The 26539-nt window shown below is 49.4% G+C and overlaps 1 protein-coding gene and 1 non-coding gene across 7 annotated transcripts in view; one reads left to right on the top strand and one right to left on the bottom strand.

Moving 5' to 3' along the window:
- The first annotated feature begins 2615 nt into the window (after positions 1-2615).
- LOC116976568 lies at positions 2616-2811 on the top strand. Its single transcript, XR_004412978.1, has one exon. It is a non-coding gene; the product is annotated as a U2 spliceosomal RNA (small nuclear RNA).
- A 12846-nt stretch (positions 2812-15657) lies between these two features.
- The window catches only part of rrbp1 (ribosome binding protein 1), an 89422-nt gene continuing 78540 nt past the window's right edge, over positions 15658-26539 (bottom strand). For 3 of the 6 annotated variants that reach the window (XM_033025751.1, XM_033025750.1, XM_033025754.1), the window contains 5 exons: positions 26248-26340; positions 22773-22847; positions 20709-20798; positions 17179-17322; positions 15658-16193 (listed from right to left, as the gene is read on the bottom strand). In XM_033025751.1, coding sequence (XP_032881642.1) covers positions 16131-16193; positions 17179-17322; positions 20709-20798; positions 22773-22847; positions 26248-26340 — 465 coding nt within the window. In that variant the 3' untranslated portion in view covers positions 15658-16130. The remainder of the gene's footprint in view (positions 16194-17178; positions 17323-20708; positions 20799-22772; positions 22848-26247; positions 26341-26539) is intronic. The other 3 variants (XM_033025753.1, XM_033025752.1, XM_033025755.1) reach the window with 3 other exon arrangements.

Genomic DNA, 26539 nt, shown 5'->3' with positions numbered 1-26539 from the left:
AGTACCAGGGGGTCTTATCTCCACACCTTCAAATTTGGCTGCGGGAGGCGCCCCTGGGGCACAAAGGTGTTGGCACCATTTTCAATGTCCCAGCCGCAGATGGTTTTGAAGGCTTGTTGCGCCCGTCACCTCAATTCCAGTTGTTCCACAAACCATCGTTTCCTCTCCTCACTCGGCCTCCTTCAGCCTTCGTGCCCGTATCGGTGGGCATGCCGGGCCTGCTGCTTGCCTGGGTTTGGCAGCCACCCGCGGCCTTCCGGAAGCTTCTTCCTATCTATGCCTCTCATAATTCCTCAACTTTCTGGCTAGCAGACCCCAATCGGTGAGGATAGGGGACAAATCATCCTCTACGATAATCCTCAACACTGGTACTCCGCAAGGATTTGTTCTCGGCCCCCTTTCTGTACTCCTTGTACACCCAGGACTGTGCAGACATGTACAAATCTAATTCAATTTATAAATTTGCAGACGACACCACCATTGTGGGCCGGATATCAAATAATGATGAGACAGAGGACAGGAAAGAGAATGAGAAACTTGTGACCTGGTGTTGAGACAACGACCTTTCTCTCAATGTCCGTAAGACAAAGGAGATAGTGTTCCACTTCAAGAACCGAAGCGGTACACATACCCTAGTTTGCATTGATGGTGCTGAAATAGTGATGATCGAAAACTTCAAATTCCTTGAAAATAAATATCACCAACAACTTTCCCTGTACCACCCATATTGAAGCAATGGCAAAGAAAGTACACAAACAACTCTACAGGTGTAGGAAGTTCAACATGGAAGGAATAGTTCAGATAAATGCACAGAGTCTCTTGCCCAGAGTAGATGAAGTGAGGACCAGAGGACATAAGTTTAAGGTAAAGGGGAAAAGATTTAATAGGAAACTGAGGAGTAACTTTTTCACACAAAGGGTGGTGGGTGTATGGAACAAGCTATAGTTCAGCACTAGATTATAGAATAAGAGATAGTTGAGGCAGGGACTATTCCAATGTTTAACAAACAGACAGGTACATGGATAGGACAGATTTAGAGGGTTATGAACCAAACGCAGGCAGATGGGGCTAGTGTAGCTGGGACATGTTGGCCAGTGTGAGCAAGTTGGGCCAACGGGCCTGTTTCCACACAGTCCCCAACAACACTCACCAACTTCTACAGATGTGCCATAGATAGTATTTTATCGGGGTGCATCGCAGCATGTTTTGGGAACAGCTTCATCCAAGAACCCAAGAAATTGCAGAGAACTGTGGACGCAGCCCGGACCATCACCCAAACCAACCTCTTCCATTAACTATATTTATACCTCACGCCACCTCAGCAAAGCCACTAGCATAATCAAGGACAAGTCACACCCTGGCCACTCCCTCTTCAACCCTATCCCATCAAACACCACCAGATTCAGGGACAGTTTCTTCCCAGCTGTTATCAGACAATTGAACCATTCCATCACCAAGTACAGACTGGTGCTGAACTACTTTCTACCTCATTGGAATTGAATTGAATACTTTATTGTCACATGTGAGAAATCACAGTGAAATTCTTTGTTTGCATATCCAAAATATGCAAATAGTCACCATGTAAAGGGCGCTTACATAGTTACAAAGTATTCCGCGCCAGTTCTTCTTTGTTCTTCCCCCACTCGCCGGGTTCTCGGCGATGATACCTCCGGCTCCATCATCCCAGGCACCGTCATCCTGGGCACCAGCCATAGGCTTCATTTGAAGCAGACACCGGCCGCTCCGCCCCCTCCCTTGCGCGTTTTCACGGATTGATGGGTGGCATCGAGATTGCAGAGCCTCTACTGGCTTTATCTTGCACTAATCGTTATTCAAGTTATTCTCTTTATCAGGTATCTGTCCACTGTGAATGGCTCGATAGTATAATCATGTATTTTCTTACCGCTGACTGGTTAGCATGCAACAGAAGTTCTACACTGTACCTGGGTACAGGTGACATTGTTAAACTCAACTTTACTCAATTGGTGACTCGCATATACTCAATGGGCTGTTTCCATGTTTTATGTACCTGACGAGGGATTGTACTTAGGTATGGCAATAATCTTACTGATCTGTATGAGAAAAAAAAGAATTCCACTGCACCTTGGAACACCTGTTAATAAAGGAACCACCGAACCATTAATTTTATAAACTTCCCTCAGCTTCCGATGTACTGTGACGTGTGACAGACACTCTTCTGGTGATCGAGGGGATGGCAAAGTGGGAAACAGTTTGGAATTTGCACTTCCCCTCCATTTACACAGCAGTAGATTGGAGTACTGAGATACTGGGCTGTCAAACCATCTGGATGTGCTATGGTGTGGAGTGGCCACTCGGGGGAGCTGCTGCTCACTGATCTGTTAGACTTTAGATTAGATTAGATTCGTTTATTGTTATTCAGACCTTTCGGTCTGAACGAAATTTTGTTTCCCTGCAGTCATACATATAATTTAAAAAATGACAAAAACACACAATCAACACAAATTTAACATCCACCACAGTGAGTTCACCAAACACCTCCTCACTGTGATGGAAGGCAAAATCTTAAAGTCTCTGTCTCTTCCCTCTTTGTTCTCCCTCTGCGCCGAGGCGACCAAAGATCTTATAGTGGAGGCAACGGTTCTCGGCCTTTTGGCTAAGATCAAGTGTAGTATCTGTTCTTATCAGTCAGTAAAAGAGCTAAATAAAGAGCGTCTGTTCTTATTAGAACAGGGAAAGAGATCTGTTCTTATTAGAACAGTCCTGGCGGTCCTTTAAGGACAGGAGCTGCAGATTACGATTTAAAAAATCGTAGCAATGGCAGCTGCAATGGGAACCAGAGGACAGGGTATCCGCAATACCCTCAGGATTAGTGTCAAGGATCTCAGTGAGGGGATGCCCTTCAGTCGAGACACCTTTGTAAAGAAGGTATTGCTGGAGACCTGCAAGTTCGAGCCCAGGGATATCTACTGCCTCCAGGACTTCCCGGGTAACGGTTATTTTGACGTTACATTTGTGCTTCCGACAGGATGGCAAAAACTGCTAAAGGATTTCAAGGAGAAGGGGAATGAAGCTCCGCTGTCGTTGCTGAAGGTGCAGCCACTCTTCACCCTCCCAAACCAAAAAGAAAGGACGATCACGGTCCATATGTTTAACCCACATGTGCCCGTAGTGGATGTCCTCACCTTCCTTGCTCGCTACGTCGACGGAGCAGTGAACAGCGTGGACGTGAAGGATCTGCATGGGATTTGGACGAGCAAGCGGCAGGTCAAGGTAAAGCTGAGGGTGGACAAGGAAGGAACTCTCCTCCACCCTCCATCAGTTTTCGCAATTGGAGGAAACCGAGGATATTTAATTTACGTGGGGCAGCCCAGAGTTTGCAGAAAGTGTAATAAGCCTGGACATGTGATGGCCCAATGCAATGCAGTGGTCTGCAAAAACTGCAAAATGGAGGGCCACGAGACAAAGGACTGTCAAGCCAGCAAGAACTGTAACCTGTGTGGGGAGGGAGGCCACCTTTACAGGGCCTGCCCAAAAAGAGCATGCACATATGCACAGGCAACAAGAGGGGCGGCTTCCAGCACCCCCAGGGTAGGTGAGACACCCACTACCACTGCCAAGTCCCCAGCAGAAAGGGGAAACAGGGATGAGGACAGCCCAACCACCTCAGCCACCTCAACCACCTCGAGCCCCCAAGTGCCAGGAGAACTCCAGCACCAAGCCCAGGAGGGAGAGTCGATGGAGGAGGGGGGAGAGCAAATTTGGACTACTGTAAAATCCAAAAAACACCAGAAGGGTCAGCACACGGAGCAGAGGCCAGAAAGGGATGGCAAGCCCAAAAAAACCACCAAAAAACGGTCTCTCTCCCTGACAGAAGGGAGAAACCTCTCCTCGTCGGAGGATGAGGCGAACGGGAAACCCCACAAGAAGAAAATCGGGGCGGAAAGGAGAAGGTGCAGGACGATTGTACACCTGCACCAGGAGACCGAGAGCAGTGCAGCGGTCGAGGGGCTCCAGCCCCAGGACATCGGGAGCAGTGCAGCGATCGAGGGGCTCCGGCCCCAGGACAACGGGAGCAGTGCAGCGGTCGAGGAGCTCCGGCCCCAGGACAACGGGAGCAGTGCAGCGATCGAGGAGCTCCAGCCCCAGGGCATCGGGAGCAGTGCAGCGGTCGAGGGGCTCCAGCCCCAGGGCATCGGGAGCAGTGCAGCGGTCGAGGGGCTCCAGCCCCAGGGCATCGGGAGCAGTGCAGTGGCCATTGGGCCCCAGCTCCGGGCAACCGGGAGCTTTGTAGCGGCCGATGGGCCCCAGCTCCGGGCAACCGGGAGTATCGTAGAGGCCGATGGGCCCCAGCTCCGGGCAACCGGGAGCAGTGCAGCGGCCATTGGGCCTCAGCTCCGAGTTTCCGGGAGCAGTAAGCCTGTCACTGAGCCCCAGCCACGAGAGACGGGGGAAGCGGCGCACCCAGAAGGGGGTAAAACGAGCAGCCCCCCCCCAACGACACCTCGGGTTACCACAGGGGAAACCCAACCCGTTGAGGAGGCCGGGTATCTGAGCCCAGGAAAGGTGAGGCAATTCACCGAAGCGGTGGGCATGAGGGAGCAGGAAAACGGACTCTAAAGGACAATGGAGCTCAAACTAGCATCCTTAAACGTGCGCAGTGTGAAGAGCACTGCGCGATGTGTTAATGCCTTGCAGTACCTGGCCAAGGTCAAGGCAGATGTGACTTTTCTACAGGAGTGCGGGTTGCCACACCTCCGCTGTTATCGGAGGTGGTCGCGATGGTGGCCCCACGGACTGTCTGTGTGGTCGGGGGGCAATGATTGTCGTGCTTCTGGCCTGGGGATCTTGCTGCGGGGAGGGAACTTCGCCATCACTGAGGTCAGGGAGGTGGTTGCGGGGCGTCTCCTCGTGGTGGATGTAATGTACCGTGGTTCTCCGCTCCGGCTGATTAATGTGTATGCCCCACCCGTGCGGAGCGAGCGGCAGGCCGTTCTCCAGCAGCTCCCAGTGCTGTTGGCCACGTCCCGGCAGCTCGTTCTGGCCGGTGACTTCAACTGCATCATTGATGCGGCTGGACGATCCGGCAGTGCCGACAACAGACTGGACAGCACGTCCAAGTTCCTGATGGAAACGGTAAAAGACGCAAAGCTGCACGACGCCTTCAGCGACCCTGCAGGCGGGCCCCAGCCGCGGTTCACCTGGTCGAGATCGGACGGTTTGGCCCGATCCCGGATAGACTTCGTCTTCACCACGAAGGCCGTCACGGTGAGACACACCGACCTCACGCCGGTGTTCTTCTCTGACCACTGCCTCCTTCAGGCTTCCTGTCACCTACAGGAGGACCGGAAGGCAGGCAGAGGGACGTGGAAGTTAAATGTGAAGCTGTTGACCCCAGAGAACGTTGAGGAGCTAAAGAGGGACTACGCACGTTGGAGAACGGTGAGGCCCCTCTTTGACTCCCCGACACTCTGGTGGGAAGCAACCAAGGAGAACATTAAGAGGTTCTTCATAGCCAAAGGGGTTCAGAGAGCAAGACAGAGTCAGAGGGAATTGTGCCAACTCCAGACAGAATTGCAACAACTGCTCCTTCTGCAGTCGAGGGGGGTGGATGTGAGGGAGGAACTTAGAGAGGTGAAGGACCGGCAAGCTCGGCTCTTTACCTCTGAATCCTCCAAGATCATCTTCCGATCCAGGGTCCGCCATGTGGAGCAGGATGAGACGTGCTCACGTTTCTTCTTCCATAAGGTTCACAGGGGGAGCTCTGTGATCAACAGCCTTAGGGAGGAGGACGGCTCGGTAGCATCCTCGCAGACAGACATGATGAGGGTCTGCAAATCCTTTTACTCGGAATTGTATGACCAAAAGGCCACAGACAGCACCGCCTCCCAGAACTTCCTGTCCTCTATCACGGAGGTCTTGGAGGACAGCAAGCAGGAGAGTCTGGACCAACCACTGACCCTAGAGGAGCTGACTGGCTCCATCCGCTCCTTTGACTCGAGTAAAACTCCCGGAAGCGATGGCTTACCGGCCGAGTTGTATTCGGCTCTGTGGGACTGGGTGGGCCCGGACCTGCTGGAAGTGTACAACGACATGCTTCTAGCCGGCAGCATGTCAGACTCCATGAGGAAGGGCAGCATCACCCTAATCTACAAGCAGAAGGGGGAGATGAAAGATATAAAGAATTGGAGACCCATAACATTGTTGAATGTAGACTACAAGATCCTGTCTAAGGCCATCGCCAACCGGGTCAAGTCTGCTCTGGGACGGGTGATCCACCCGGACCAAACCTGTGCTGTACCTGGCAGGAAAATCTCAGACAGCCTAGCGCTGCTGAGAGATACCATCGCCTACGTGCAGGACAGACGGGTGGATGCCTGCCTAGTCAGCTTGGACCAGGAGAAGGCCTTCGACAGGATATCGCACACGTACATGAGGGACGTGCTCTCCAAAATGGGTTTTGGGGAGGGAATCCGAAATTGGATCAAACTGCTCTACACCAACATCCGTAGTGCAGTCCAAATCAATGGGTGGGAATCAGACAGTTTCCCTGTAAGGTCTGGAGTCAGGCAGGGTTGCCCCCTCTCTCCTGTCTTGTTTGTCTGCTGTATTGAACCTTTTGCCGAGTCCATCAGGAAGGATGCGAGCATAAGAGGAGTGACATTGCCAGGCAGTGGGGGCATTCAGGTCAAGACCTCCCTGTACATGGACGATGTCGCCGTCTTCTGCTCGGATCCAAGGTCGGTCCGCAGATTGATCAGCATCTGTGACCAGTTTGAGTCGGCCACGGGAGCCAGGGTGAACCGCAGGAAGAGCGAGGCCATGCTCTTTGGCAACTGGCCCGACCGATCTTCCATCCCCTTCACCATCAAGCCTGACTTCTTGAAGGTGCTGGGGATCTGGTTCGGGGGGGCTGAGTCGAGTAACAAAAATTGGCTGGAGCGGATAGCCAAGGTGGGGAGGAAGCTGGAGCTGTGGAAGCAACGCTCCCTCTCCATAACCGGGAAAAATTTGGTCATCAGGTGTGAGGTGCTCTCGGGTCTGCTGTACTTGGCACAAGTGTGGCCTGTCCCTCCCTCCTACGCCACGGGGATCACCCGGGCCGTCTTCCAGTTCATCTGGGGGTCGAGGATGGACCGGGTACGACGGGTCACCATGTACAAGTCGGCAGACAACGGGGGTAAAAGCGTGCCCAACGTCGCCCTCATCCTGATGGCCACCTTTGTGTGTGGCTGCATCAGGCGGAGTGTAGAGCCAAGGCACGTGGGCACTAAGTGCCACTACCTGCTGAGGTTCTACCTGTCCCCGGTGTTGCGAAGGATGGGCCTGGCGCAGATGCCACGCAATGTACCAGTCAGCTGGACATTGCCGCCCCATCTGGCGTCTGTTGACAGGTTCTTCCGGACCAACACCTTTGACCACAAGTCCATCGGGCAGTGGTCAGCACGTAATGTCCTGCAGGCACTGCAGGGAAAGGACTCGATGGATCCGGTGGCGTGGTTCCCAGAGCAGACTGCCCAGCTTGTCTGGCAAAATGCCTCATCGCCAGAACTGACCAACAAGCACCAAGACCTGGCTTGGCTGGCGGTGAGGGGAGCCCTCTCGGTTAGATCCTTCCTGCACCGTCGGAACCTCACTACCAGCGCACGCTGCCCCCGGGACGGTTGCTATGGAGAGGAGACGGTTGCCCACCTCTTTGCAGAGTGTGGATTTGCAAAACGAGTCTGGAGAGGTATGAAAGGGTCCCTGGAACGATTTATCCCGAACAGCTCCGTCACAGAGGACTCTGTGATTTACGGACTGTTCCCAGGGACACATTCAGAGACTGACATCGAGTGCTGCTGGAGGGTCATCAACTCGGTGAAAGACGCTCTTTGGTCTGCCCGAGCGTTGCTCACCACCCAGCAGAGCGAGATGTCCGTCGGGGAATGTTGCCGACTGGCCCACTGCAGACTGCAGGAGTACGTGCTAAGGGACTCGCTGAAGCTTGGTGCAGCCAACGCCAAGGCTCGGTGGGGGAGGGCCACAGTCTAGGGTCCTTCCGCTGCTGGACATGGGGGGCACAGTATGGTGGAGACGCCCCTCAAATTAAATTAAGGGAAGGTATCCCACACCAGGGGGCCACATGAGTGGCACAGGTGGGGGACATCTTTTGTGGAACTTGAAATGTCAGATGGAAATTTTCGCACTGTGTACACATTGTATATATTTATTACTTGAACAGGGGCCACAGAGTGGCACTGGTGGGGGACTGTTGTGGTGAAATTTGACAAATGTAAAAAATTGTACTGGAAAAAGTTTGTATAGTCTCCGAAAATGTCGGATGAATTTTGTTTGAATGGTTCAGAAATTGTATATATTTACCAATTGAATAAAGTATATTTTGAAATAAAAAAAAAAAAAAAAAAAAAAAAAAAAAAAAAAAAAAAAAAAAAAAAAAAAAAAAAGGCAACGGTTCAAACTCAGCGGGTGGTCGCTGCCTCCGCCACAGCTCCGGGGCCGAGTCGGGTCTCCGCTGCTGCTGCCGCCACCACAGCTCCGGGGCCGAGTCGGGTCTCCGCTGCTGCTGCCGCCGCCACAGCTTCGGGGCCGAGTCGGGTCTCCGCTGCTGCTGCCGCCGCTACAGCTTCGGGGCCGAGTCGGGTCAGAGATGCAGTCGGGAAACAGTCCCATCGGGCCACCGAGTACCAGCGACATGGCAGAGGGATGTGAACCAATGCGGGGAGACAGAGGGCCGTAAAATGAGGGCTTTGTGCCTTAATGCGAGGTGCATTCATAGAAACATAGAAATTAGGTGCAGGAGTAGGCCATTCGGCCCTTCGAGCCTGCACCGCCATTCAATATGATCATGGCTGATCATCCAACTCAGTATCCCGTACCTGCCTTCTCTCCATACCCTCTGACCCCCTTAGCCACAAGGGCCACATCTAACTCCCTCTTAAATATAGCCAATGAACTGGCCTCGACTACCCTCTGTGGCAGAGAGTTCCAGAGATTCACCACTCTGTGTGAAAAAAGTTCTTCTCATCTCGGTTTTAAAGGATTTCCCCCTTATCCTTAAGCTGTGACCCCTTGTCCTGGACTTCCCCAACATTGGGAGCAATCTTCCTGCATCTAGCCTGTCCAACCACTTAAGAATTTTGTAAGTTTCTATAAGATCCCCTCTCAATCTCCTAAATTCTAGAGAGTATAAACCAAGTCTATCCAGTCTTTCTTCATAAGACAGTCCTGACATCCCAGGAATCAGTCTGGTGAACCTTCTCTGCACTCCCTCTATGGCAATAATGTCCTTCCTCAGATTTGGAGACCAAAACTGTACGCAATACTCCAGGTGTGGTCTCACCAAGACCCTGTACAACTGCAGTAGAACCTCCCTGCTCCTATACTCAAATCCTTTTGCTATGAAAGCTAACATACCATTCGCTTTCTTCACTGCCTGCTGCACCTGCATGCCCACTTTCAATGACTGGTGTACCATGACACCCAGGTCTCACTGCATCTCCCCTTTTCCTAGTCGGCCACCATTTAGATAATAGTCTGCTTTCCTGTTTTTGCCACCAAAATGGATAACCTCACATTTATCCACATTATACTGCATCTGCCAAACATTTGCCCACTCACCCAGCCTATCCAAGTCACCTTGCAGTCTCCTAGCATCCTCCTCACAGCTAACACTGCCCCCCAGCTTAGTGTCATCCGCAAACTTGGAGATATTGCCTTCAATTCCCTCATCCAGATCATTAATATATATTGTAAATAGCTGGGGTCCCAGCACTGAGCCTTGCGGTACCCCACTAGTCACTGCCTGCCATTGTGAAAAGGACCCGTTTACTCCTACTCTTTGCTTCCTGTTTGCCAGCCAGTTCTCTATCCACATCAATACTGAACCCCCAATGCCGTGTGCTTTAAGTTTGTAAGCTAATCTCTTATGTGGGACCTTGTCGAAAGCCTTCTGGAAGTCCAGATACACCACATCCACTGGTTCTCCCCTATCCACGCTACTAGTTACATCCTCGAAAAATTCTATAAGATTCGTCAGACATGATTTACCTTTTCGTAAAACATTCGTAATAAGGTGGATGAATTGAATGAGCAGTTAGTTGTTAACGGATATGATATAGTTGGGATTACGGAGACATGGCTCCAGGGTGACCAAAGTTGGGAGCTCAATATGCAGGAGTATTCAATATTTAGGAAGGATAGACAGAAAGGAAGAGGAGGTGGGGTGGCATTGCTGGTTAACGAGGAGATTAATGCAATAGTAAGGAGAGACATTAGCTTGGATGCTGTATAATCGGTATGGGTAGAACAGCGGAATAGCCAGGGGCAGAACACGTTTGTTGGAGTTGTATACAAAATACAAAACAGCAGTAGTGAGGTTGGGGATAGCATCAAGCAGGAAATAGGGTGATTTCACGAAAGGTCACTGGAGCGTAGATCCGCACCCACGTGACCGAAAATTTTAACTGGAGTACATGCGTCACTTCCGGTACATGTTAGTGAATGGGAAAACACACACTTTCACACCCGTTAAAAACATCGAAAACGGCCAGTTTTTGAGCTGCAATTTACTGTACCAGTCGGGGTGACCGTGAGGAACAGCTACCTAAATTTACAGTCCAAAAAAAAGATAGAAACTAAGGTAAATTCAAGAGGGAGCTGAAGATGTCAAAACGGCGGAAGTTGATAGCGGACATTTGCCGTGGAGATTTAAAGATCGAAAATATCGGGAATTATCGCGTTTGCTCGCTGCATTTCATCAAAAGTGGCATTATTGGCTTTTTATCTTTATTCATTTGTTAGATGAAAAGTTTTAAAAGTTAAAAATCCGTCAGTAAAATTGCAGAATCGCCCATGGTTCTCAGGCGGGTTTTAACATGCAAAATGAAAACGCTTCTGAAGCTTCTGATAAATAAATAAATAAGTAGTTTGGGTGATTGTGCAGGCTTTAAACAAGAAACATTGAGAAATATATTTTGGCAAATAATAAAATGTCCTGCTTTTGTCCAACTAACAGCTGACAATTATCCCATTCCTTAGCTTGCATCTCAGTAAAATTTATTTCAAAACGCATTGATAGTTTACGATTATTTAAATGGTAAATGGAGCTTCAGAAGCGTTTTCATTTTGCATGTTAAACCCGCCTGAGAACCATGGGCGATTTTGCAATTTTACTGACGGATTTTTAACTTTTAAAACTTTTCATCTAACAAATTAATAAAGATAAAAAGTCAATAATGCCACTTTTGATGAAATGCAGCGAGCAAACGCGATAATTCCCGATATTTTCGATCTTTAAATCTCCACGGCAAATGTCCGCTATCAACTTCCGCCGTTTTGACATCTTCAGCTCCCTCTTGAATTTACCTTAGTTTCTATCTTTTTTTTGGACTGTAAATTTAGGTAGCTGTGCCTCACGGTCACCCCGACTGGTACAGTAAATTGCAGCTCAAAAACGGGCCGTTTTCGATGTTTTTAACGGGTGTGAAAGTGCGTGTTTTCCCATTCACTAACATGTACCGGAAGTGACGCATTTACTCCAGTTAAAATTTTCGGTCACGTGGGTGCAGATCTACGCTTCAGTGACCTTTCGTGAAATCACCCTATAGAGATGCGTGTGGCAATGGTAAAGCGGCTATCATGGGTGAGTTTAATCTGCGTATAGATTGGGCCAACCAAATTGGCAACAACACTGAGAAGGTGGATTTCCTGGATGGTTTTCTAAACCAATATGTAGAGGAACCAACTTGAGGGCAGGCCATCCTAGACTGTGTATTATGTAATTCGGAAGGAATAGTCAGCAATCTTGTTGTGCAAGGCCCCTTGGGCAACATTGATCATAATATGGTGGATTTCTGCATTAAGATGGAGAGTGACAACAGTTAATTCAGAGATGAGGGTCCTGAACTTAAAGAAAGGTAACTTTGGTGATATGAGACGGGAATTTGTTAGGATAGACTGGCAAATGATAATTAAAGGGTTGACGGTACATTTATGCAATGGCAAAGATTTAAAGACCGCATGGATGAATTACAACAATTGTTCATCCCTGTCTGGCAGATGCAGTATAATGTGGATAAATGTGAGGTTAGCCACTTTGGTGGCAAGAACAAGAGGCAGATTATTACCTGAATTGTGTCAGACTAGGAAAAGGGGAGGTGCAATGAGACCTCGGTGTCCTTGTACATCACTCACTGAAAGAAAGCATTCATGTACAGCAGGCAGTGAAGAAAGCTAATGACATGTTGGCCTTCATTGCAAGAGGATTTGAGTAGAGGAGCAAGGATATCCTACTGCAATGGTACAGGGCCCTGATGAGACCGCACCTGGAATATTGTGTGCAGTTTTGGTCTCCTAATTTGCGGAAGGACATTATTACTATTGAGGGAGTGCAGTGTTGGTTCACCAGGTTAATTCCCGGGATGGCGGGACGAACATATGATGAAAGAATGGATCAACTGGGCTTATATTCACTGGAATTTTGAAGGATGAGAGGGTATCCTATAGAAACATATTAAATTCTTAAGGGATTAAGGCTAGATGCAGGAAAAATGTTTCCCATTTTGGGGGAGTTCAGAACCAGGAGTCAGAATAAACCAGTTTAAGAATATAGGGTAGGCCATTTAGAACTGAGATGAGGAAAAACCTTTTCACCCAGAGTTGTGAATCTGTTGAATTCTCTGCCACAGAAGGCAGTGGAGGCCAATTCACTGGATGTTTTCAAGAGAATTAGATATAGCTCTTAGGGCTAACAGATCAAGGCATATGGGGAGAATGCAGGAACAGGATACTGATTCTGGATGATCATAATGAATGGCGGTGCTGGCTCGAAGGGCTGAATGGCTTACCCCTGCATCTATTTTCTATGTTTCTAAGATCACCCCGTACACTTGCAGTAGCACACACTAGGGACTATTTACAATTATATTGCAGCCAATTAATCTACAAACCTTTACGTCTTTGAAGTATGGGAAGAAACCAGAGCACTCGGACAAAACCCAAGCGGTCACAGGGGGGGCGTGCAAATTCCGTGCAGACAGCATCTGAGGTAGGGATCGAACCCTGGTCTCTAGCACGGTGAGGTAACAATGCAACTGCTGTGCCACCATGTTGCCGGTCTAAGATCATGTTTATTATTGTCATGTGTACCAAGGTACAGTGAAAAGCTTTGTTCTGCATGCTATCCCATTAAATTAGATCATTTACATAAATACATTCACATCACACTCAAGTCTGACCGACAAAACCAATAATGCTGCCTGGATTATAGGGTTTCAGCTGCAGGGATAGGTTGGATAGACTTGGATTGTTTTCTCTGGAACGTCGACTTTGAAGGGAGACTTGACAGGTATGTAAAATGATGAGAGGCTTAGAGAGGGTAGACAGTCAGAACCTTTTTCACAGGGTGGAAATATCCAATACTAGAGGCCATTGCTTTAACATGAATGGGGCAAAGTTTAAAGGAGATGTGTGGGGCAAGTTCTTTTTTACACAGTGGCAGGTGCCTGGAATGGATTGCCAGGGGCGGTTGTGGAGGCAGATATGAGAGTGGTGTTTAAGAGGCTTTTAAATACGCACGTGGAAATGCAAGGAATAGAAGAATCGGTATCATGGCAGATGAGGTCAGTTTAACCTGGTATCATGTTTAGCACAAAGGATAAAAGAAAAAAAACAAAGGGGCTGTTCTTGTGCCATTCTAGTCTATGTTCTGGTGTCAGAGGTTATGGGGAGAAGGCAGGAGAATGGGGTTAGGGAGGGGAGATAGATCAGCCATGATTGAATGGTGGAGTAGACTTGATGGGCCGAATAGCCTAATTCTACTATTCCTTATAACCTATTAAGTACAATAGCTGGAGCAAAGGGGAAGTTACAGAGTGCAGAATATAGATCTCAGTATTAGAAACATAGAAAATAGGTGCAGGACCAGGCCAGTGGGCCCTTCGAGCCAGCACCGCCAGTCAATATGATCATGGCTGTTGATCCAAAATTAGTACCCCATTCTGGCTTTTCCCCCATATTCCTTGATTCCCTTAGCCTTAAGAGCTAAATCCAACTCTCTTGAAAACATCCAGTGAATTGGCCTCCACTGCCTTCCGTGGCAGAGAATTCCACAGATTCACAACTCTCTGGGTGAAAAGGTTTTTCCTCATCTCAGTCCTAAATGGCCTAGCCCTTATTTTTAAACTGTGACCCTTGGTTCTGGACTCCCCCAACACCGGAAACATTTTTCCTGCATCTAGCCTGTCCAATCCCTTAAAAATTTAATATGTTTCTATAAGATACCCTCTCATCCTTCTAAATTCCAGCGAATACAAGCCCAGTCGACCCATTCTTTCATCATATGTCAGTCCCGCCATCCGGGAATTAACCTGATGAACCTTTACTGCACTCCCTCAATAGTAATAATGTCCTTCCTCAAATTAGGAGATCAAAATTGCACACAATATTCCAGGTGCAGTCTCACGAGGGCCCCGTACAACTGCAGTAGGACCTCCTTGCTCTTAAACTCAAATCCTCTTGGAATGAAGGCCAACATGCCATTAGCTTTCTTCACTGCCTGCTGTACCTGCATGCTTACTTTCAGTGACTGATGTACAAGCATACCCAGGTCTCGTTGCACCTCCCCTTCTCCTAATCTGACATTCCTGATAATAATCTGCCTTCCTGTTCTTGCCACCAAAGTGGATAATCTCATATTTATGTACATTATACTGCATCTGCCATGCTTCTGCCCACTCACCCAACCTATCCGTCACCTTGCAGCCTCATAGCATCCTCCTCGCAGCTCACATTGCCACCCAACTTTGTGTTATTCGCAAACTTATAGAGAGTTTTAATTCCCTCGTCTAAATCGTTAATATATATGGTAAACAACTGGGGTCACAGCACCGAGCCTCGCGGCACCCCACTAGTCACTGCCTGCCATTCTGAAAAGGACCAGTTAATTCCTACTCTTTGCTTCCTGTCTGCCAACCAGTTCTCTATCCACATCAATACCCTACCCCCAATACCATGTGCTCTAATTTTGCACACTAATCTCTTGTGGGACATTTTCAAAGGCTTTTTGAAAGTCCAGATATACCACATCCACTGGGAATCAAATAAAGCTTTTTTCAATAAACAATAACATTATACCCTTATCCATTCTACTTGTGACATCCTCAAAAAAATTCCAAAAGATTAGTCAAGCATGATTTCCCCTTCATAAATCCATGCTGACTTTGACCGATCCTGTCACTATGTTGCAAATACACTGCTATTTATCTTTAATCTTTATCTTTAATACTGCTATTTATATTTAACAATCGACTCCAGCATCTTCCCCACTACCGATGTAAGGCTAACTGGTCTATAATTCCCCGTTTTCTCTCGGGTTCCATTCTTAAAAAGTGGAGTTACATTGGCTCCCCTCTATTGGCTGCAGGAACTGATCCATTGTAACATATCAGTTCCATAGTCAAAGTCCAATGGGGTAGAGGTGAATCAGACAGTACTCTTGCTTATGGATGGACCGCCTATAATCCTGATAACAGAGAGGAAGAAGCTGTTCCTGAGTCGGGTGGTGCGTGCTTTCAAGCTTCTGTACCATCTGTCATTCGGGAGAGAAGGAATGACTGGGATCGGGCAAGTCTGTGATTATATTGGCTGATGGAAAAAAAAAACTGGGTCACACACCAGTGGTTACAATGTTTTATTGATTTGATGGACAACTTTGGAAATAAAAAGGAAAGAATTCCTCAAAGACCCAGTCAGGTCATTGGCTGAGATTTGCCGTTCGTTCCCCCGTTTTCTAGAGAGAAGGCAGGCAATAATAGATTGCACGATGCAACATACACTCCCCAGAAGTACATTGCGGTTCCCTTCTCACGTAAACAGAACAGTCAGACCCAATCGCAGGACATCAGCCCAAGTCTGATGGAATGTGTTTTGAAATGAAGGGGGGGGGGGGGGGGGGGGGGGGAATCAAATAAAGCTTTTTTCAATAAACAATAACATTATTGATGGCAGCAACTTTTCTCAAAATTGTGTTTGGCTCACTAACTCCTTGGTTAACTACAGTACAATACTGAGCAGGTGGTTTAGGAAAGGCATAAGAATTATTATAAGGCATCTGGCAAGATTGAGTAGTGTTTACTGTGGGCGGCCCTTGCTCAGACTGACGTGCCCTCCTTTAATCCGTCCTCCACCAACACTGGCCCTTCCTCTTCCTCTCCCTGTAAAAAAAAGCAGAGAACAGCATCACTTAGCATCCTGGCCAGGCTACGTTTGGAGTATTGTAAGCAGTTCTGGTCACCCCATTACAGGAAGGACATGGAGGCTTTGCAGAGAGTGTGGGCGAGGTTTACCAGAATGCTGATGCAGATCTCGTGTAGAACGCAAAGTGTTTCGTTTAGAGATACGGCATGGAAAAAGGCCCTGCAATTACTGAGGCTGATTAACCTACAAAACCACACGTGAAAGGAAACCGGAGCACCCGGAAGAAACTCTTGTGGTCACAGGGAGAATGTGTAAACTTCACACAGACGGCATCTGAGGTCAGGATTGAACCCGGGCCTCTGATGCTGTGTTCTCCAGGGATGCTGCCTGACCCGCTGAGTTACTCCAGCACTGTGTTCTTAACAAAAAGCTGCCTAGGTTAGAGGGTATTTGCTGCAGGGAGAGGTTGGACAAACTTGGAAAATGCAGGCACTTAAAAAATATTTTAAGGAGATGTGTGGGCAAGTAGATTTTAAAAATCGAAAAGGGAGGTGAGCACCTGGCATGCACTGCCAGGGTGGTGGTGGTGCGCAAGAGGCTTTTGGATAGGCACATGGATATGGAGGAGATGGAGGGGCATGGATCACGTGCAAATTTAACAGCATCTTGTTCATCATGGACATTGTAGGCTGAAGGGCCTGTTCCTGTGCTGAATAGGTTTATGTTCATACACACAGGCTGCCTGCCTTTATCAGCTCCCTCTAGAGGAGAAGGAGAGGTAGGTTGGTTGTACTCATTCCTGATGGCTGTGGTCTATGCTGGCGGAACAGGAGGGGCTGACTACAAAGTGAGACAGGAGGACGGGGAGTGTGCGCACACTAGCGTACAGAAGAGCAGCTAAGAGAGGCGAGAGCGAGGTGCCTCGATGGAGTGAATGCTAGATGGCAGAGGTACATGGATGACACGTTTGCCGTGCCAGGGTTGTTGAGGTGCTACACCGACCTTTCCCTCTCCTGCACCTAGCAGCCTCTGCACGGTCTCCTTCTCCTTGTCCAGTTGTTCCTGGGTGGTCGTCAGCATTTGCTGTAGTTTGCTGGCAGTCTGCCCCAAATCCTTGGTCATTTTCTTTTCCTTGTCAAGCCTTTCCTATCAAAAGAGCATATAGTTGCAGTCATAGAGTCAAAAGCCCCATCTCCACTTAGGAGACCTCCACCGCGACCTTTGATGACCTTAAGCGACTAAAAAAAAATCAAGGTTGCGGTGACCTACGACCTTCCATGGCTATGTGTACGACCTCCTATGATTATGTTGAAGACCTCCCTCGACTATGAAGAAGACCTCCTTCGACTATTCTCCATTTTGGTGGCAAAAACAGGAAAGCAGACTATTATCTAAATGGTGGCCGACTAGGAAAAGGGGAGATGCAGCGAGACCTGGGTGTCATGGTACACCAGTCATTGAAAGTGGGCATGCAGGTGCAGCAGGCAGTGAAGAAAGCGAATGGTATGTTAGCTTTCATAGCAAAAGGATTTGAGTATAGGAGCAGGGAGGTTCTACTGCAGTTGTACAGGGTCTTGGTGAGACCACACCTGGAGTATTGCGTGCAGTTTTGGTCTCCAAATCTGAGGAAGGACATTATTGCCATAGAGGGAGTGCAGAGAAGGTTCACCAGACTGATTCCTGGGATGTCAGGACTGTCTTATGAAGAAAGACTGGATAGACTTGGTTTATACTCTCTAGAATTTAGGAGATTGAGAGGGGATCTTATAGAAACTTACAAAATTCTTAAGGGGTTGGACAGGCTAGATGCAGGAAGATTGCTCCCGATGTTGGGGAAGTCCAGGACAAGGGGTCACAGCTTAAGGATAAGGGGGAAATCCTTTAAAACCGAGATGAGAAGAACTTTTTTCACACAGAGAGTGGTGAATCTCTGGAACTCCCTGCCACAGAGGGTAGTCGAGGCCAGTTCATTGGCTATATTTAAGAGGGAGTTAGATGTGGCCCTTGTGGCTAAGGGGATCAGAGGGTATGGAGAGAAGGCAGGTACGGGATACTGAGTTGGATGATCAGCCATGATCATATTGAATGGCGGTGCAGGCTCGAAGGGCCGAATGGCCTACTCCTGCACCTAATTTCTATGTTTCTATGTTGAAGACTGGCTTGGTTCTTGTACGTTTTACTCGAGGATGGTCAATGGCAAATTGGTCCGTGAATGAGCACGACCCCCTTCCACCTCAGAGGACCACACCGAAAACCAACATCGACCGGTGACTGGTGTCTACAGCTCAAATGATCACCTGATAAAATGATGTCATGTCTGCATTTTTTTCTCACTAAAAAATGCTGCCTTCCAGGGTTTTTTTTTAATCATTCTGAACCATGCAAGCAAGGAAGGAACTAGTTTGGAGGATGTTAGTAAAAATAGTACTGCTGTTTGCAATAGCCCTTTTGCTTCAGCAGCCTTTTAAGAAAGGCAGAAGTGGAAGAGCAAGGGTGAAGAGGAAGCACAAGAAGAGGTCTCAATGGGTGAATGGAGATGGTGTGATGGACTGTCCCAGTACACCAGATGACTGGAAGAGAGTGGCGCTGGGCTTTGACAAAGGATGGAACTTTAAGCACACATGTGGGGCAGTGGATGGCAAGCATGCCATGTACCCTGTCCATGCACCACTCATTTTCCTTTTTGTACAGGATGGCATTCTGCTGGAACCATTCCTCAAGGTCCCCCTCCTGCTGCCTGGTGAAGGTGTAGGGCATAACCTTCCTCCAGCCCTTCCTCGCCACCAATGGGGCATCTGCCTCTGATGCTGTGTCAGACACATGAGAAAGGGCTGCTTGGTGCCTTCAAATGAGGCAGTGAAGGATGGGGTGGTGGTGGGGACATATACTACCATCCTGGTCTCCTCCAGGGGTCTCTCATGCAGGGCCACCTCCTCCTGCACTATCAACTCCTGCCACTCCTTCTCTTGGGTGGGCAACACCTGCATGGCAGGTTTTTTTAGGGTTGTGTCCTCCCCCTGCGCTGCTGCCTTTTTGGTGCCATCTTTATAACACAAGCCTCCTCTCCAGCTATGAATGAACATGCCTTGGAGTGACAGAGGTGACGTTCTGCTGTTTAAATTACCTTTTTTTCATCCCGGAGCTATTACCTTTGACTACCTACGACCACCTTCGACTACCTATGACTAGCATCAAGATCTACTACGACCGGCTTCGACTAGACATACGACTAAAACATTTTTCCCACGGCGACCTATTTTTAGTCGCGTTCAATGTATAACATCTTGAAAAATATGCCGCGACCTAGCTGAAGCATCGGCTCACTACCATGAAGGAGAGTGACGAAGACCATCAGACCACTCTCGACCATGAAGGAGAGTGACGAAGACCATCAGACCACTCTCGACCATGAAGGAGAGTGACGAAGACCATCAGACCACTCTCGACCATGAAGGAGAGTGACGAAGACCTCTTACGACCTCGTGGCGACTATGGGTCACAGGCAAACTCACCAGAGGTCGCCCAAGTGGGACAGGGGCTATATAGCATGGAAACAGGCCCTTCGGCCCAACTTGCTCATGCCAACCAAGATGCCCCATCATCAGTAGTCCCACGTGCCTATGCTTGGCCTATATCCCTTTAAACCTTTCCTATCCAAGTGGTTTTTAATTGTTGTTAATATACCTGCCTCAATGATATTCTCTGGTAGCTTGTTCCATATAGCCACCACTCTCTCTTTGAAAAGGTTTCCCCTTACCAATCTGCTTGTTTCTCCAAAAAGGAACCAAAGAGGTTGTCGAGGGCAAAGCTACAGATGTTGTCCAGTTTGATTGGGCAGCCTAGGACTCTATTCCTTGCAGCACAGGAGGATGAAGGGTGTATAAAATCACGAGGGGAATAGATTGGGTCAAATATTCTGTGCATTCACCCTAAGTAGGGGAATCAAGAATCAGAGGACATAGGTTTAAGGTGAGGGAATAGACTGAGGAGCACCATTTCCCCATAGAAGATAGTGGGCATATGGAACAAGCTTCCAGGGGAGGTAGTTGAGGCAGGTACTATAACAACATTTGAAAAGATACTTGACCAGGTACATGGATAGGAAAGGTTTAGTGGGATATGGGTCAAACATGGGCAGGTGGAACTAGTTTACGATGCATCTTGGTCAGCATGGGCAAGTTGGACTGAAGGGCTGACCAAAACTGAACACAGTGCACTACACATGCAGGATCATCAATGTCTTGTACTCCTTAGGAAGGGGCAAGGATGTCGGGAGAGGCACCCGGGTTCCACCCCAAGCTTGAGTGGCTGAGTTTGCACATTCTCCTTGTGACCATCTGCATTTTCTCCGGGTGTCCGGTTTGTTCCCACATCCCACAGACATGCAGATTTGTAGATTAAGATTGTAGATGGCCTCTGTAAATCGCCCCTTGGTGCAGGTGTGAACGGGAGATTGATGGTCGGTATGGACGCAGTGGGCCGATGGGCCTATTTCCACACTGTGTCTAACTGCGTGAGTAAGCCGGGACTACCTTTAGCTGAAGGAGGTCCTCACTATCGCCGCTCCTCGCTGCCCGCAACTTCTCCAGCTCTTCCTGCAGTTCCAGTGCAGATCGTTGGGCCTGAGAGAGGATTGTACAAACATGGGTCAGGGTCCGGATCCTGCACAGTCTCCCCCCCAAACCATCCCGTCCCGACCCCATGCAGTAACACGATCCGGCAACAACTCCAAAGACGTACAAGTATGTAGACTAACTGGCTTGGTGTACGTGTAAATTGTCCCTAGTGTGTGAAGGATAGTGTTAATATGCGGGGATCGCTGGTCGGTGCGGACTCGGTGGGTCGAAGGGCCTGTTTCCACGCTGTATCTCTAAACTAAACTAAACTAATAACAGCAGTGAAAAGTGCCAGGAATGCTCAGCGGGTTAAGCAGTGCCCATGGGGCAGAACATGCCTGTTCGTAAACAGAACATACCAAAAACTGGCACTGTCACACAGCGCAAGAGACTCAGGTTCCATCCTGACCTTGGGTCTGTGTAGAGTTTTATGTTCTGTTTGTACATTTGAGGGAATGCAGGCTAGGTTCACCAGGTTATTTGAGTAAAGGAGAGCATCCTAAACACAGGCACTGTTTGCGGTGGTCGCGAGTGGTGGAGGTGGCCGCGGGAGGTCCTACAGCAGCCTGCGGCAGCTGCATGGAGCAGCGATGGAAGGTGCCGACAGCATGGCGCTGGGTCAGGCCGACCCCTACTTCATCCATCCAGTGTCGCCAGGACACCCGGCCTTAAAGTGCAGATCTCCATGGGCCAAGATGGGGCTTTTCAGAGATTTGGAAGTTGCAAGATGGGGCTTTTCAGAGATTTGGAAGTTGCAAGATGGCACTTAAACATGGCGGCTCTCTGCATGCTGTTCCAGAAGAGGATCCTTTATACTCGTGTATGGGGTAATTTGATTGGATGGCACATGCGGTCCAGAACAAGGGGTCACAGTTTAAGGATAAGGGGGAAATCTTTTAGGACCGAGATGAGGAAAACATTTTTCACACAGAGAGTGGTAAATCTCTGGAATTCTCTGCCACAGAAAGTAGTTGAGGCCAGTTCATTGGCTATATTTAAGAGGGAGTTAGATGTGGCCCTTGTGGCTAAAGGGATCAGGGGGTATGGAGAGAAGGCAGGTACAAGATACTGAGTTGGATGATCAGCCATGATCATATTGAATGGCGGTGCAGGCTCGAAGGGCCGAATGGCCTACTCCTGCACCTAGTTTCTATGTTTCTATAGAACAAGCTTTTCACAGCATCTTTGTACACGTGACAATAAATACATTAAACAGTAGAGAAAGCTGGTGACACCAGACTAGAAAGTGGGCCTCTGCCAATGATGTCCAGGAAGATCTTCCTGTCATAATCTCCACCTCACCCTTGGGTAATGATTTACCTTCAGAGGGGAAACAGAATATGCGTTAAAATATCAGCAATTAGGAACTCAGTGGGTCAGGCAGCATCCATGGAGGGAATGGACAGACGACCTTTCAGGTGGGGACCCTTCTTCAGACTGGAGTAGGGGGGAGAAAGCTGGAAAAGAGAGGTTGGAGCAAGACAAAGGTGGATACAGGTGAGGGGGCTAAGCGACAGATGGGTGGAGTAAGTGACAAAGGCTGGAGGTGAAAAGGAGACAAAAGGGTGTCAGATAAGGAGAGAAGATGAAGAGGGAAATGTAAAGCATGAGGGGACAGGGGTGGAGGGAAAGAGGGGGGGGGGGATAAAAGGGAAATGGGAGATGAATGTACGGAGGAAGAGAAAGGAGCAGGGTGACTGGGGTGGGGGGATATGGTGGGGGAAAATGTGTGCGCACCTAGGTAGAGAGGCAATGGAGAGGGATGGGTTTTGCTTGAAATTGGAGAATTCAATGTTCACACAGCTGTATTGAAGGTATACAAGTGGAATACGAGGAGCTGTTTACAGATGCTGGAAATCCAAAATAAAAACAGAAAACGGCAAAGGATTGTTGAGGTGAGATATTAACTCCAGAGGCTGCCTACCCCTGCATTTTGCAATAGGTTGGCATTTTAATTCTTCAACAAAAAAGGAGGCAAACCTTTTCAAATTCTTCGGCCAGCTTCTGTCTCTGTGCTTGTTCGCTGAGCACGGTTTCTTCCAACTGGAGCATAACCTGGAGAGAGGCAAGGAGCAGGGTTACTCTGTGGCTGCGAGCCGATGGATGGCCAGTGAAGGCCGTGGCTCCCAGGACATGGTGGGCAGGGAGTAGGTGGGCACGCGGGCACACAGCCGGGTGGATGGGGGGCACACAGCCGGGTGGATGGGGGGCACACAGCCGGGTGGATGGGGGGCACACAGCCGGGTGGATGGCGGGCACACAGCCGGGTGGATGGGGGGCACACAGCCGGGTGGATGGGGGGCACACAGCCGGGTGGATGGGGGGCACACAGCCGGGTGGATGGGGGGCACACAGCCGGGTGGATGGGGGGCACACAGCCGGGTGGATGGTGGGCACACAGCCGGGTGCATGGTGGGCACACAGCCGGGTGGATGGTGGGCACACAGCCGGGTGGATGGTGGGCACACAGCCGGGTGGATGGTGGGCACACAGCCGGGTGGATGGTGGGCACACAGCCGGGTGGATGGGGGGCACACAGCCGGGTGGATGGTGGGCACACAGCCGGGTGGATGGGGGGCACACAGCCGGGTGGATGGTGGGCACACAGCCGGGTGCATGGTGGGCACACAGCCGGGTGGATGGTGGGCACACAGCCGGGTGGATGGGGGGCACACAGCCGGGTGGATGGTGGGCACACAGCCGGGTGGATGGGGGGCACACAGCCGGGTGGATGGGGGGCACACAGCCGGGTGGATGGGGGGCACACAGCCGGGTGCATGGTGGGCAGGGATAGGGGACGGGGGTAAGGGGCAGTTGGGCACACAGCGGGAAGGTGGCACAGAAAGCATACATCAAACCCTCGGTATAACGGACCTGGGAGGGGGGGAAGGGAATGTCCGTTATTGCTGAGTGTCTGCTATAACCAAGTAAGGGATTATCATTGAATAGAAATGAAACAAACAACTGCAGATGCTAGTTAATACTATATTCTGCACTTTGGTGGCACAGTGGTGCAGCGGTAGAGTTGCTGCCTTACAGAGCCAGAGATACGGGTTCGATCCTGACCCCAGATGCTGTCTGTATGGAGTTTGTATGTTTTCCCTGTAATCGCGTGGGTTTTCCCCGGGTGCTCCGGTTTCCTCCCACATTCCATAGACGTGCAGATTCGTAAGTTAATTGTCCCTAGTGTGTAGGTTAGAATTTGTGTCTGGGTATTGCTGGTCGGTGCAGACTCAGAGGGTCGAAGGGCCTGTTAGTTGTGTATAAACTCATGAGAGGATTATATAGGATTAATGCACAATCTTTAAAATAAATTAAAAGAATTTGAATGGGTACATGGTTTGGAGGGATTATGGGCCAAAAGCAGACAGGCGGGACTAGTGTAGATGGAACATCTTAGTCTGCTATAAGATCTTTGGTCAGCATGGGCAAGATGGGCTGAAACCTTGTTTCCATGTTGTATGACTCTATGACTATGTATCTATTTATTATACTTGAGTTCGACTTGATTGTAATTATGTGTAAGAAGTAACCGCAGATGCTGGTTTAAACCGAAGATAGACACAAAAAGCTGGAGAAACTTGGCGGGACAGGCATCATCTCTGGAGAGAAGGAATGGGTAATCTTTCGGGTCGAGACCCTTCTTCAGGCTGGTTAGGGATAAGGGAAACGAGAAATATAGGCCGTGATGTGGAGAGATAAAGAACAATGAACGAAAGATATGCAAAAAGTAACAATGATAAAGGAAACAGGCTGTTTGTAGGGTGAAAATGAGAAGCTAGTGCAACTTGCGTGGGGGATTGATAGAGGGAGAGGGAATGCCGGGGCTACCTGAAGTGAGATAAATCAATATTCATACCACTTGGCTACAGCTGCCCAAGCGAAATAAGACATGCTGTTCCTCCAATTTGCGTTTAGCCTCACTCTGGCAATGAAGGAGACCGAGGACAGAGAGGTCTGTGCAGGTCACACGGGCTGAGAAAAGGTGATCCGCGAAACGATCGCCCAGACTGCGTTTGGTCTCGCTAATGTCCAGGGACTCAAACAGTCCTTTCAGGTTAGTCAGAGGTTCACCTGCACCTCCTCAAACCTCATCTACTGTATTCGTTGTTCAAGATGTGGACTCTTATACATCGGTGAGACCAAACACAGACTGGGCGATCGTTCAGCGGAACACCAGTCCGCCTGAACCAACCTGATCTCCCGGTTGCTGGACACTTTAATTCTCCTTCCCATTCCTACACAGACCTTTCTGTCCTTAGTCTCCTCCATTGTCAGAGTGAGGCTAAACGCTAATTGGAGGAACAGCATCTCATATCTCGCTTGGGCACCACCTGGTATGAATATTGATTCCTCTCACTTCAGGTAGCCCCGATATTCCCTCTCTCTCCATCTCTCCCCCACCCAAGCCGCTCCAGCTTCTCATTTTCACCCTACAAACTGTCTGTACGGAGTTTGTACCAGCATGGGTTTTCTCTGATTTCCTCCCACACTCCACGTTTGCAGGTTAATTGAATTTGTCCCGAGTGTGTGTAGTGCTTGTGTGTAGGGTATCGCTTCGATGGGCGAAGGGTCTGTTTCCGCATTGTATCTCTAAAGCTGCGCTACCACAGAACCCGCTAAACAGCCCGCGCACGGAACACGTTAAGAGCTTGCTGCGGGCCGGATAAAATCTCGTGGCGGGCCGGATGTGGCCCGCGGGCCATAGTTTGGAGACCCCTGCTTTACACCAAAGCTTCTCACCAAAGATAGACACAAAGTGCTGGAGTAACTCAGCATGTCAGGCAACATCCCTGGAAAACATGGATAGGTGACATTTGGGGTTGTGACCCTTCTTCAGACTTGAAGGCTTTTTACTGTACCTCCATACATGTGATAAACCATAAGACATAGGAGCATAATTAGGTCATTCAGCCCATCAAATCTGCTCTGCCATTTCATCAAGGTTGATCTATTTGTTCCCCCCCCAACCACATTTTTCTGCCTTCTCATTGTAACATTTGACTCCCTTACTAATCAAAACTTATCATCTCCGCTGTAAAAAAACCATGAAAATATCTACTAAACCCTAACGTATGACACACGTGGGGGTTAGGGAGGAAGGAGACGTTACTGCTGGCCGGCACGGACTGTACCTCGGTACATGTGTCAATAATAAACCCTAACGTAAAGAGAGGGTTCAGGGAGGAGTTGCCGGCTATACTGGGCGTCACTGACTGCTGGGGTTGACCCATCTGCACACGGTACACATGCGGGGGGGTTAGGGAGGATGGGCGTGTAATGCCAAGTCTCACGTCCACACACGCGGTACACACGCATTACACACGCGGGGGTTTGGGGGGAGGGGCGTGTTATGCCAAGTCTCACGTACACAAGCGTTACACACGGGGGGGGGGGGGGTTGGGGGGGAGGGGTGTGTGATGCCAGGTCTCACGTCCATGCACGGGCAGCTCACCTCGGCAGTTCCTTGCTGGGCCTCGCCACCGGCCATCTCGACTGGCACCCCGTGATGCACATGAACCTCCATGTCGCACAGCTGCTGCCGCACCTGTTGTTTCAAGCGTTTCGGGGACAAGAGAGGGCTGTTACACTCCAGCCTCCGACCCGACACATCGCCCCCTCCCCACTACCGCGGGGCCTGCCACTGGGAAGACCATGGTTCCCGTGCCCTCCGAGCCGGCGCAGGGGGCTGTGGTCAGATGGGTGCAGGGAGACAGTGGGGAGGGCAGAGTGCCCCAGCACTCATC

Source organism: Amblyraja radiata, chromosome 8, assembly GCF_010909765.2.
Source record: "Amblyraja radiata isolate CabotCenter1 chromosome 8, sAmbRad1.1.pri, whole genome shotgun sequence".
Taxonomy (NCBI): domain Eukaryota; kingdom Metazoa; phylum Chordata; class Chondrichthyes; order Rajiformes; family Rajidae; genus Amblyraja; species Amblyraja radiata.
Note: the sequence above shows the minus strand (reverse complement) of the source record. Positions and strands in the feature narration are given on the sequence as shown.